General features: G+C 37.2%; 1 protein-coding gene across 9 annotated transcripts in view; it reads right to left on the reverse strand.

The window, feature by feature from the left end:
- SYNRG (synergin gamma) overlaps nucleotides 1–12,330 on the reverse strand; it is an 86,742-nt gene that overhangs the window by 46,920 nt on the left and 27,492 nt on the right. For 6 of the 9 annotated variants that reach the window (XM_045773715.2, XM_045773720.2, XM_087854597.1 and 3 more), the window contains exons 7-12: nucleotides 8,903–9,205; nucleotides 7,762–7,995; nucleotides 6,766–6,843; nucleotides 4,333–4,529; nucleotides 3,484–3,732; nucleotides 1,981–2,114 (exon numbers count right to left, since the gene is read on the reverse strand). In XM_045773715.2, the coding sequence (XP_045629671.2) occupies nucleotides 1,981–2,114; nucleotides 3,484–3,732; nucleotides 4,333–4,529; nucleotides 6,766–6,843; nucleotides 7,762–7,995; nucleotides 8,903–9,205 (1,195 nt within the window). The remainder of the gene's footprint in view (nucleotides 1–1,980; nucleotides 2,115–3,483; nucleotides 3,733–4,332; nucleotides 4,530–6,765; nucleotides 6,844–7,761; nucleotides 7,996–8,902; nucleotides 9,206–12,330) is intronic. The other 3 variants (XM_045773719.2, XM_045773718.2, XM_087854598.1) reach the window with 2 other exon arrangements.

A 12,330-nucleotide genomic window follows, 5' to 3' on the forward strand; every position in this document is an offset into this window, starting at 1 on the left:
ATATATCTTGGATCTGGCCACCATCTTAAAGCTTTCTATGCCCAAATTTCAATTTCACCTACTGAGACGTTTTTTCTCCTCCCCCTCCCCCCGCCCAGAGGAGTAAACCACTAATTTGATGAATTGGTTTATAACCTTCATACTGCAACACATTCATCCAATAATCCTTTCTTAATTACATAATACGGCTCAGTATTACATATATAGCCGTGAAAGATGGTCCTCAGGTACGGCAGCCCAGGAAGGTAAACAGTAACCCAGTCATCAGGGCACAGATATCCAGAAGGCACTAGGGCAGTAAATGAGGGAAGGGCCCTCATCTTTGAGGTAGCAACTGATACAGATGGGATAGTAAAAACTTCCTATGTTAAACTGATTTTTGAAATAGAACTAGAATTGACTATAGAGAGAACTTCAGATTGAAGAAGATAAAAGGTCAGAAGCCTGAAAGAGCAGACTCAGTTTGGAATCATTCTGGCATGGCTGGAGCGTCAACTGTGGGGGAAGGGCAATGGTCAAAAGAATAGGCAGGGGCAAGAGCACACGCAGCCTTTTTCCAGGCCAAGCAGAACTGACAGAGTCAATGGCGGTAAAGGAGAGAGCGGGGAGCCAAAAATAAATAACATGTTTCTGATTTGGTGACTGGATATGGTCACATGATTCACCAACAAAGGGGATAGTGATTTAACAAATTTTAATTTAGCTTTGACTGGGAAAACACTGAATCTAATTTTATGCGCGTAATCTGAGATGCCCTGAGTCATTCAGATAGGTTCTAGACAGAACATACACATTTTGTTTGAAGGAAGAGAGCAGAGAAAGAAGTATTATTATTGTGTCTATCGGTTAAGTGTGTGCGCCAGTGTAGCAGGCTCGGAAGTCCCTGCACTTTACAGTCCCATCCCTCAAATGTTTCTCCTCTGTCACTTACGTTTGTCTGACGTATTCTTCAAATCAAGAGAATAGTTCTTTTCCTAATTCGCAATTCCCTACAATGCCTGTCCCTTAGTTCTTGTTACAGTGTATATGCAGGAAGCATTAAGAGATAATCAATTGGTTAAAATGGAAAAGATGATATTGCACCAAGAGGAACATAAGAGAAATGGTAAATGTATCCTGACAAAAACAAGTTCCAGAAATAACCAAAGAAATTCCTATTGCTTGCTCAAAGTCTGGTATATGTTCCATTCTGTGGAAGAAGTAGTATCTAAAAACATTTTTTTTTTTTATGATTTTATTTTTTTGAGAGAGAGAGAGAATGGCGGGGGAACAGTAGAGGGAGAGGGAGAAGCAGACTCCCCACTGAGCTGGGAGCCCAATGCAGAGCTTGATCCCAGAACCCTGAGATCATGACCTGAGTCGAAGGCAGACGCTTAACCGATTGAGCCACCCAGGCGTCCCTAAAAACTTTAAAAAAATGATGGAAAGGTGCTGGCAACATACTGAGACAGTTACTGTAACCTAAAAGTGAAGCTAGTACATAAGACGTTAGAGAAATATGTATGCAAACAAACGAACAGAAATCTGAAGGCCTAAAAGTCACTGATCTTAAACATAAGGGAGACATGAATAAATAATCATGTTTAGATTTCAGAATTATTATTTCTGTGGAAAATCAACAGTATGTTATATTGCAAAAATATCAAATTACGTGCCTCTGTCTAAAAAGCTTTTCAATAGCCAAAGACTTGCTTCTGATACAAGAACATAGAGTCATCACCGCACAGCTTCACTCAGCTATAATCAGGTTTAGCACAGGCAAAGAAAAAAATATTGGCAAGCAGGTGTGTTCTGGGAGGAAACGGTAGTGCTAAAGTTTTAGGTGGACGATGGGGAGAAAAGTTTCAATGGTAAAAGTATGAATAAAGAGGGACTAATCAAGGAAAGCATGAGAGTAAATTTCTTACTTAGGCTTCTCACTATGGATGCCTCTTTGTCCATTATTAAACACAATGTTAACTATATTCAACCCTTTTCTACCTGTTTCCATGCTGGGAATTACTTGTTTTTGAAGAAGCAGGCAACTCTTGGAAATCACTGAATGAGTCATCAAGGGAGCCTGACTTAGAAGCATCTTGAAAATCTTGGAAGTCGTCTTCTTCTGGTTTTACCACCTAAGTTTATAGAGGACATTTAAATAGAGAGATCGAATTGATAAAAGAGTAAACAACAAATTTACAACTGTCAAACTCAAAAATTGCCTTTTAAATCTCTCAGTTTAGGACCTTAATTAGATAGGCATGACTATCTAATTTTAGAAGAACAACACTTTAGATTTAACACCAACTCGAGTACCTAAAGCAAGAATCTGTCTTGTATTTTTTTATTTTGGGGGGGTGGTGGGAGGGTCAGAGGGAGAGGGAGAGCGAGAATCTAAAGCGGACTTCACCCCCAGCATGGAACCTGACTCGTGCCTTGATCTCATGATCCTGAAATCATGACTTGAGCCAAAATCAAGAGTGAGTAGCTTAATCGACTAAGCCACCCAGGTGCCCCTGTCTTGTATTTTTAGATACTCTTTTGTACAAAAGGTAAAAGATTGGTTTAAAGAACTAATCTACACAATTTTAGAACAGCTGAATCACATTTATTACTGAGAATCCGCCATTTTTAAAAAACATTTTATACATGATGTAAATTACAAAAGTGATACAAGCTTACTATAATCCATTAGTATATGTATAAAGTCAACAACAAACACTGGCTCCTAATCACATGCTCTGGAAGTACCGTGAACAGTTCATTTGTTTTATAGAAAAATGAGCTTATACTACACATTGTTCCGCACTTTAAAAAAAAGACGTAATTATAAATATAATGTAGACATCTTTTCCATGTTGTACATGTAGATCATTCATTTTAATGACCAAATAGTTTACCACTATATGGATGAAGCGAAATTTATTTAACCTTTCTTCTTCTGAGGGACATTTAGCTATTTCTAACTTTTTACTCTAACAAACAATGCTATGACAAATATCCTTGCATATTTTTGTTAATGGGATGGATTCCTAATAGTGTGACTGCTAGGTCAGAAGATACAGACATATAGAATTTGGGTAGCTATTGCCAAACCTGCCTTCCAAGAAGGCTGCACCAGCAAACCATTTTCCCTGACACTATTATGTTTCCTAAACTTTTTGCTAATCTGAGAAGTGAAAAATAAATGGAAGCACTTGAATTTCACGTTTAGTAGCTTTTCCAAAAGACAGAATCTAGAAATTTAGTTAACCTCATGAAGCTTGATGTTTAAAATGTATATACTATAAAAGAACTATATAAACTTTTAGCCAAAATTCAAATCTCTTAAGGCTTAAGAAATTTCATTTTTTTTAAATAATGAGAAATTGAATTTTGTATTGTTTACTACTGTTTACTTTTCACCTCCAGTGTCCATCACAATCTTCTCTGCATCCTGGGAAAAAAAGCTGCCCAGATTCACTTTCAGGGATTATTTGGAATATGCACCACTTCTCCACTTACCTGATTTGCAGGGTAAGTTGGCATGAAGCCACTGGAAGCCTGGGCTGCAGCTCCCCCAACTGGCCCAACAAGGTTAATGCCCATGACTGGCTGTCCAAGGTTGAGGGGTATGGAGCCTGCAGGGCCTGAAGACATCCCAGTTGGCTGACTCACCGCAGTAGGCAAAGTCATAGGAAAGCCACTTAAAGTTGGAACAGGAGCGGCTGGAAATTGGTTTAAAGCATCAGGACTCATGGCAGGAACACCCCTCTATACAGAATAGAAGGAAAATGGAAACATTTTAGGGGATTGCAAACCACATACAATCAAAGGGAGACCTAAATGTAAAATCTGTAGTCCTGATAGCTTTCCACCCTAAGTCCCAAAACTCATGAATCTGACACGAGAAAATAACTTACAAGGTTCATGTAAACCTAATATCAGGCAAAGAACTGGTTAACACAGCTCAATGGTGACACCGTACTCTCTGACAAGTTCAGTTAACTCATTATCATCAAATCATTTACAATGATTTTGTATTACGAGAAAAATTGCTACCAGACCAAGAATACTTTATATCTAAGGAATTTTAAATATGGACTTCAAATACAGGAAGAGTAATTTCATCTACTACTGAATAACTTTCAAGTTCAGAAAGGATACAGTTAGGTCAGAGAATGTTAATATACTAAACAGTCTTTAAACAAAAGAGTATTTTGCCAGTATGTGAATCAAACAAAACTGTACATTTTTGAAGTACTGTATCCTAAAAATAATCTAAATTTTAATGTACAGGGAGCTCTACAAGGTTGTAGTCAATAGGATTTATATTGAAAAATTATTAGATCTAACTTAAGAAACAATGTCTACCTGTGTTACTGCTATCATGGCGAGAACAGTATAAAGTTCTTCCTTAGTAAGTTTGCCAGGTGTAGTTCGATTAGCTAAGGCCCATATCTGTCCAAGAGTTTCCCTGGGAAGTCCAGATGACATCAGAATGGGATAAAGTTTAGCAGTATCTATTCCAGTTGGAGTCATCGTGATTTCTAAAATTTTCTTATAGGCATCTATCAAAGGAAAGACCAGATTACAAATGTAAACATTAAAAGCGATTGCTCTTTTTTGTCATTGTTGCTCACACAAGAATGATCTTAAGTCAAACTGCTTTAATAGAACTGAAGTCATGTTAGGGTTTGAATTGCTGTAAAGGTTATTCAAGTGGAAATATCCAACACACAATCAGAGTCTGCAGCTTAGAAGCCAGGTTGGAACTTGGTCCTAAAGATGAAGATTTGGGGCTAACGGTCAGAGAAAGTCTTAGAATTCAGAAGATAGTAACAATATTAAGATGGAGGTGGTATAAACAGATGCTTTGCACTTTAAAAGAGAAGTTGTAAAGTAATGTTGTGGGAATAGCTTGAAAATAGCAGTGGGGAGGCGAGAACTGTACCAATACCACCTGTCTCCTCCCCCAGTGAATTAGAGGCTATAAGCAAAAATAGCACTGAGTAAGGTGCTATGGGAATAGAGCTTTCAGAGAAAGCCATACTTTCAGTCAAGTTGATAAAGCAGGATACATGTTTGAAAAAAAAAAAAAAGGAAGGGACTGCTGAGGAGTTTTTCCACAATCAAATAGGGTTTCCAAAGGACAAAATGGGAAATGCTCTTAGAGACGAGGTTGCCATATAAAATAGAGGATGCTAATATCACATGGGACATACTTTTATACTAAACAATTATTTACTATTTATCTGAAATTCAAAATTAAATGGATGTTAGGTATGCTTATTTGCTAAATCTGGCAACCCTAGTCAGAGGAGTTTTGGGGGATGACAGTGGGTAGGGCTAAGGCAGACAGAAAAAAAAAAAACATTTAAAGCAAAAATTTTACAGGCAGTATTTAAATACGGTTTATAGGTTAGTAGGCTAGCTATAAGAACACATATTTTAGTTAGAAAATTATGTGTGGATGTATTTTCGGAACGAGGGAGAAAGAGATACAAGCTGGCAGAAAATGGAAGGAACTCCAAAATACAGCAGATCTGGGTTTTGTTTGTTTGTTTGGCTTGAAGACAGAGAGGAAGAAGATGCAAATTGTCTAATGAGCAGTTGGAAGAAAACCTATTATTTTTATGCACAACTGAAGTCCCATAGGATTTGGGGGAAATAGTCTTTCAATTGGTGAGTATACGATTATGATGTAAAGTAGACATTACTGGTTTTTCCCCCAAAAGAAGTTCAGCGACAGTTTTCCAGGGATTGGCAAAATAGAGCAAAGTGAACATGTTACAATAAAGACTGATTAACACATGCTGCTACAATAGTCATTACTGTAGGCACATCAGCCATGGCTCAATAGAGTATCTCCTCATATCGACTGGACACTATCACGAAATATGCACCTTAGGGATATTTTTTGGCTCAGGTGGTAAACACCACCTTCCAATGTTGAAAAAGATGCTACTTGGTTTTTTATTTCACATAAGACATATTTTAAAATATAAAAATTAATCAGTAAGAGTTCAGAAAACTGCCTTAAATGTATTAGTACTACAAAAAGATTTTATATATTTATTTGAGAGAGAACGAGAGAGCACAAGCAGGGGGAGCAGCAGAGGAGACGGAGAAGCAGGCTCCCCACTGAGCAAGGAGCCTGACGTGGGACTCGATCCCAGGACCCCGGGATCATGACCTGAGCCAAAGGCAGACGCTTAACCAACTGAGACACCCACGTGCCCGTATTATTATTATTCTTGCAAAGTTATTAATAATCTATGAGATAACAATATCTTTTAAAGCATGATAAATCTAAGCAAAGCTTTTAGAAATAATAGTCTATGATCGTCAATAGAACATTAAAGCAAAACATTTCTCTCACATTTATATAGCTATTTCACATATAAGGCTGTCTTAAGAAATATCAGATCTTGGGGCGCCTGGGTGGCACAGCGGTTAAGCGTCTGCCTTTGACTCAGGGCGTGATCCCGGCGTTATGGGATCGAGCCCCACATCAGGCTCCTCCGCTATGAGCCTGCTTCTTCCTCTCCCACTCCCCCTGCTTGTGTTCCCTCTCTCACTGGCTGTCTCTATCTCTGTCGAATAAATAAATAAAATCGTTAAAAAAAAAAAAAAAAGAAATATCAGATCTTTTAAATTTTCTGTACTCTTTCAGAAAAAAATAAGAAAAAAGTTAAAATTCCTTCTGTATATTTTGTAACCACAACAGTAAATATTCACAACTCTGTTTTCAACACTTAAAGTTTAATATCCAGATGGTAATCCTGGACAAAGCAGCTTTTTTACCTGGAACCAAAGTCTCATTGTAAATCCAAGGAGGCATTCTGGGCTGAACAGGATCCTGTGAGGGAAATACACCCACACCTAGGAGATAAGAAACACTATTTAACATACATAACGGTCCATGCAGAAGATGGGGAAATTCCACTGAGTCCCCCTTTTTTATAAGAAGAGCGCTGGTTGAAGATACTAAAAAAAAGTCACCAATACAATGAAAAGATCTGGTTTCTAAACAACTCTTGTACATAAACTATGTCCTAAAGAGTAAGCGAAAAAAACTAAGATGTACCAAATCAATATTCTGAACCACATGAAGCTTGCACCATTTCACATGTATTACAAATTAAAGGAGAAAACATGACAGCTGGTGGTTTAAAAATCACACATGTAAAAAAATGTAATTGCTCAAGCTTTCCTTGCAGCTTGTACTAATATTTCTTGGCAAAGTTTGATTTTTTTTTTTACCTGAGTATGACACTGCTGCCTTAGATGTATAGGATTTTTAATTTTGTTCAGAAAAAATCCTCCACAAGTTTGTCTCCTGGGCATGCAAATTTTAATTCATCTCTGCAAGCTGAGTTTATAAAAACTTGGATTTTTAAGGCAGCAGTGTGTATGATTTATTTCAGAGAAGGAAAACTATTTCTCATTGGTGACTTTTCTAGTTAAATTTTAACTTTCAACCCTTATGGAAGAACAGAAAGTGTAAGCGGGGAAAAAGAGTTTTTATAAAATAAAAGGAAAAGAAATTTAAAATCAGGAATGATTCTGATTTTTAAAAACTGGTTATCATAAAATTCTTAAAAGGAATAACTGTGCTGAAAGAATTCAGAGCAAAATTGTAGGGGTTAATTGTTGAGAAAGGAATGCATTAAAATATTTTAAGCAAAATACTGATTAGCAAAATCAAGCAGCATTCATTTGAAGATTAATGCTTAAGGTGTTAGCGTTTGAGCGACATTTGGTTAAATAAACTTTTCGCTGAGTATTTCATGAGCTCACCACTCTCTTCAATGGACAGGTTTTGGTCTGAAGTCTTTTCTGCCTCTGCACTGGTGGTGCCACTTACACGTCCATCTACAGCACCCCCGTTTTTGGCCGTTAAACTGGGATGGTTCTTACTGGAACCTGGGCCTAGGGCTTTCTGCCCAACTTCAGAGGTATTTAATTTAATTTGTTCCTGCCCAGACGTACTTATATCACAAGATACTAGGAGCTTCTCCTCCAAGGAAGGGCCTAAACAAACAGCATGAAGGGTTATTTGTATATAATTGCAAATTTCTGATTTTTTTTTTTCAATCATCCATTTCCATCCCCAGATTCTCAAGGGTAGGCCCTGCCACACATAATGTAAATTTTGAAATAATCCAATCACTAACACACTTTTTATGGACCCGAAAGCCTTTAGAGATTTTAGAGAACTTAAACATCATTACCTACTTTGGTTCTCAAGAATTCTATGACCCAGCAGGCAGAATGGTATAGTGGAAGGAGTGTTACCTTAGAAATCTGGTGACCTGCACAAGATAGACACTTCCAACTCACTACTGGGGAGGCCCTTGGCCAGTAACATCACCTCTGGGTGTGTTTTTCTACATCTGCCGACTGAGGAAGTTTGGACTAAGTACATGTCTGCTAGGACCTATGTCTCAAGAATGAGTGTATAACCATCCCCCCTCCCATCTTTTCACAAGTGCTAAACTAAGGTACAGTTTAAAGATTTGTCCGGGGACACACTGACAATAAATGGAGAACCCGGGCTTCTGACCCCCAAGTGTTCTACCACTGAACCAGAGAGAGCACTTTTTAAAGCAGCTTTTCTTGACTCATTACTCTGAACAAAATATTGGTGATTTTCCCAAACACGAGTAATCTGTAGAAATCAGTTTGTTTTTAACGTTCGAAGGAGGTTTAAATAGCTCCTAATTTAGGAGCAAAAGTTTTAAATTATTTTTCTGGAATGTGAGCCCCCAGAATAAAAAAAAAATCTAGATTCCTATTTTGGTGAATTTCAGTAGTGCTCATATATTCAGTGCTCATATATGTCTCTTTACCAACAACAGTGTATTATTCTACTTATATAAGAGAGGTAAATTATCCAAGATTATCTTAAGAATGCTTTCATTAATATTCTAGGAGTTACCTGCTTTCTGTACATTGTATGAGGCTGCAGCAGTAGAGAAAGAAGGAATTTGCCCAGGGACACCATGTAAGGCAAAAGACACTGGAATCTGACCTGGAGGGAGAGGCTGTGCTCCAGCCTTCTGTGTATGCAACTGGCCAAGTGGGGTGGTGGGATGGAAAGACTGAAAAGGCTGGGAAGTGGAAGAAGGACCACATGTGGGCACTTCAACAGGCCCCTGCATAAAGTCACTGAATTCTTCTTCATCAAGAAAGGCAGATGATGGGGAGACAGTTTTAGTAGAATGAGATGATGTGGGATAATCTGCAAAATGGAAAATGGCAATGAAACACATGGAAATGAAAATCAACAAGGAAAAAGAAATTAAGATGTAGTACAATTCCAAAAGAATATACTGAAACATGAACAGCAGAGGTGAACAAGAACTAACATGCAATGAGAGTCAAATGGAATTACTGAATGAATGAAAAACACTTTGATGTCTATTTACACACATTTTTTTCTTTTCAAAGAGCAGTTTCATAGGTATTTTTACATTTTGTTCAAAAACAAAAAAATATAAAACTCAAAATTTCCTTCCTTCTTTTAGTTGGTTTATGCCAGTTCCCCCCTACCCCCGAGACCACTAATAATTTACATCGAAGTGGTGGTTACTTTTGACACCCAAGTCATCTGTTTGGGGTAATATCCTCTCAAACCAGTATGTACCACATATTAGAAAACCTACCTCCATGCTGCTGAATACATTTTGGACAGATAAGTACTCTGATGATTAAATTTTATTATGCCAGATAGAAACAATGCATGACACATACTTGTCACTTTGGACATACCATGCCTAATCCATACACTTCGCATACATAGTTCACATCAGTAAAATTACCACTTGAGGAATGAAAAGTACAAAAGAACATTAAACAAAATACCAAGATGGTACTGTAAAAAGCATCAAGATTGGGACACCATAAAGTGCTAAGTCAAACAACTCAACAGTGAATTTAAGAAAGTAAACCCTGACTGAGGACTATGTTTAAGAGATCTTTGGCTCTAAAGTCTATAAACATCATTGCAGCTCTTTACTGTTAAATGTGAGATTTACTTATGTAATAAACCTTCTCTACAGGGACTTCATTTAATAATATCATTTTTGCTTCTTCACATTTTTTCAAAATCCACAAAATTTTAAATAAATCAACTTTCAAAAACTAGAGTCGCACACAGAAACAGATAAAGGCAACATCATCCCTATCTCCATGTCTGCCCCTCCGCAGCCAGCTTCAAACTGGACCATGTGCCTCTCAGTCTGTTTCTGCTGTTGCTGAGGTACGGCTAACACACACAGTTTCAGGTGCACAACACAGTGATTCGATAAGAGTATACACATTGTGAGATGATCACCACAATAAGTCTAATTACCATTTGTCACTATACAAAGTTACAAAAAATTTTTTCCCCTCATAATGAGAACTTTAAGCCAACTTTCAAATATGCACTACAAAACTACTGACTATCGTCCTCATGCTGTATATTACAACCCCATGACTGTTATTTTATAACTGGAAGTTGGAACCTCTTGACCACCTTCACCCATTTCACCCACCTCCCACCCCACTTTCTTCTGTCAACTACCATTCTCTTCTCCTTCCTTCGTTTTGTTTTTCAGATTCCACATACGAGTGAAATCATATGGTATTTGTCTTTCTCTGACTTATCTCACTTAGCCTGACACCCTCAAGGTCCAGCCACACTATTGCCAATGGCGAGATTCCATTCTTTTTTATGGCTGAGTAGTATTCTGTTGTATACATACACCGTATCTTCTTTACCAATTCATCCATCAGTGGACACTTAGGTTGCTTCCATACCTTGGCTATTGTAAATAATGCTGCAATGAACATGGGATGCGTGTATTTTTTCTAGTTAGTGTTCTTATTTTCCTTGGATAAATAACCAGTAGTGGAATTGCTGGATCATATGGTAGCTCTATTTTTAATTTTTTGAGGAACCTCCACACTGTTTTCCACAGTGGCTGCACCAACCCACGTTCCCACCAACAATACATGAGGGTTCTCTTTTCTCCACATCCTTGCCAACATTTATTGTTTCTTGTCTTTTTGATGACAGTCATGCTAACAGGTATGAGGTGATACCTCATTGTAGCTTGCAATGTGATTTGATTTGCATTTCCCAAGTGATTAGTGATCTTGAACATCTTTTCATATGCCTGTTGACCATTTGTATGTTTTCTTCGGCAAAAGGTCTATTCAGATCCTCTGCCCATTTTTTTCATCAGATTTTTTTTTTTTTTTTTTTTTTTTTTGCTATTGAGTTGTATAAGTTCTTTGTATATTTTGGATATTAGCCCTTATGGGTATATGATTTGCAAATATTTTCTCCCATTCAGCTGGTTGCCTTTTTATTTTGTTGACGGCTTCCTTTGCTATGTAGAAACTTTTTAGTTTGATGTTCTACTTGTTTATTTTTGCTTTTGTTGCCTTTGATTTTGGAATCAGATCCAAAAAAAATCATTGCCAAAACCAATGTCAAAGGGCTTACCACCTGTGTTTTTTTCTAAGAGTTTTATGGTTTCAGGTCTTACATTCAAGTCTTTAATCCATTTTGAGGTAATTTTTGTGTATGGTGTAAGATAGTAATCTAGTTTCATTCCTTTGCATGTGGCTGTTCAGGTTTCCCAACACCATTTCTTTCCCCATTGTGTATTTTTGCTTCCTTTGTCATAAATTAACTGACCATATATGTTTGGATTTATTTCTGGACTCTCTATTCTGCTCCACTGATCTATGTTTCTGTTTCTATACCGGTATCGTATTGTTTTGATTACTACAGCTTTGGGATATACTTTGAAATCAGGGTACATCATGCCTTTAGCTTTGTACTTCTTTCTTAAGACCGCTTTGGCTACTTGAGGTCTTTTGTGGTTCTACACAAATTCTAGGACTGTTCTATTTCTGTGAAAAATGCCACCGGAATTTTGATAGGAATTGCACTGAAATCTGTAGATTGCTTTGGGTAGCACGGACATTTTAACAATAATTCTTCCAATCCATGAGCACAAAATATCTTTCCTTTTTTGTGTGTATCTTCTTCAATGACTGTCACTGATGTCTTAGAAGTTTTCAGTATACAAGTCTTTCACCTCCTTGGTTAAATTTATTCCTAGGTTTTTTATTCTATTTGATGCCAATGTAAATGAAATTGTTTTCTTAATTTCTTTTTCTGATAGTTTACTGTGTATGAAAGTGCCACAGATTTTTACATACTGACTTTATAACTTCACTGAATTTACTAGTTCTAACATTTTTTTGGTGGTCTTTAGGGTTTTCTACACATAAAGTTTCTTCATATTTTTAACTACTTTAAATTGCCTTAACATTTACTAAACTCTAATGCCACAGGAGCAGTCTTTT

This window comes from Ursus americanus, chromosome 23 (genome assembly GCF_024610735.1).
Source record: "Ursus americanus isolate L20-20 chromosome 23, mUrsAme1.1.p, whole genome shotgun sequence".
In the NCBI taxonomy this organism is placed as follows: domain Eukaryota; kingdom Metazoa; phylum Chordata; class Mammalia; order Carnivora; family Ursidae; genus Ursus; species Ursus americanus.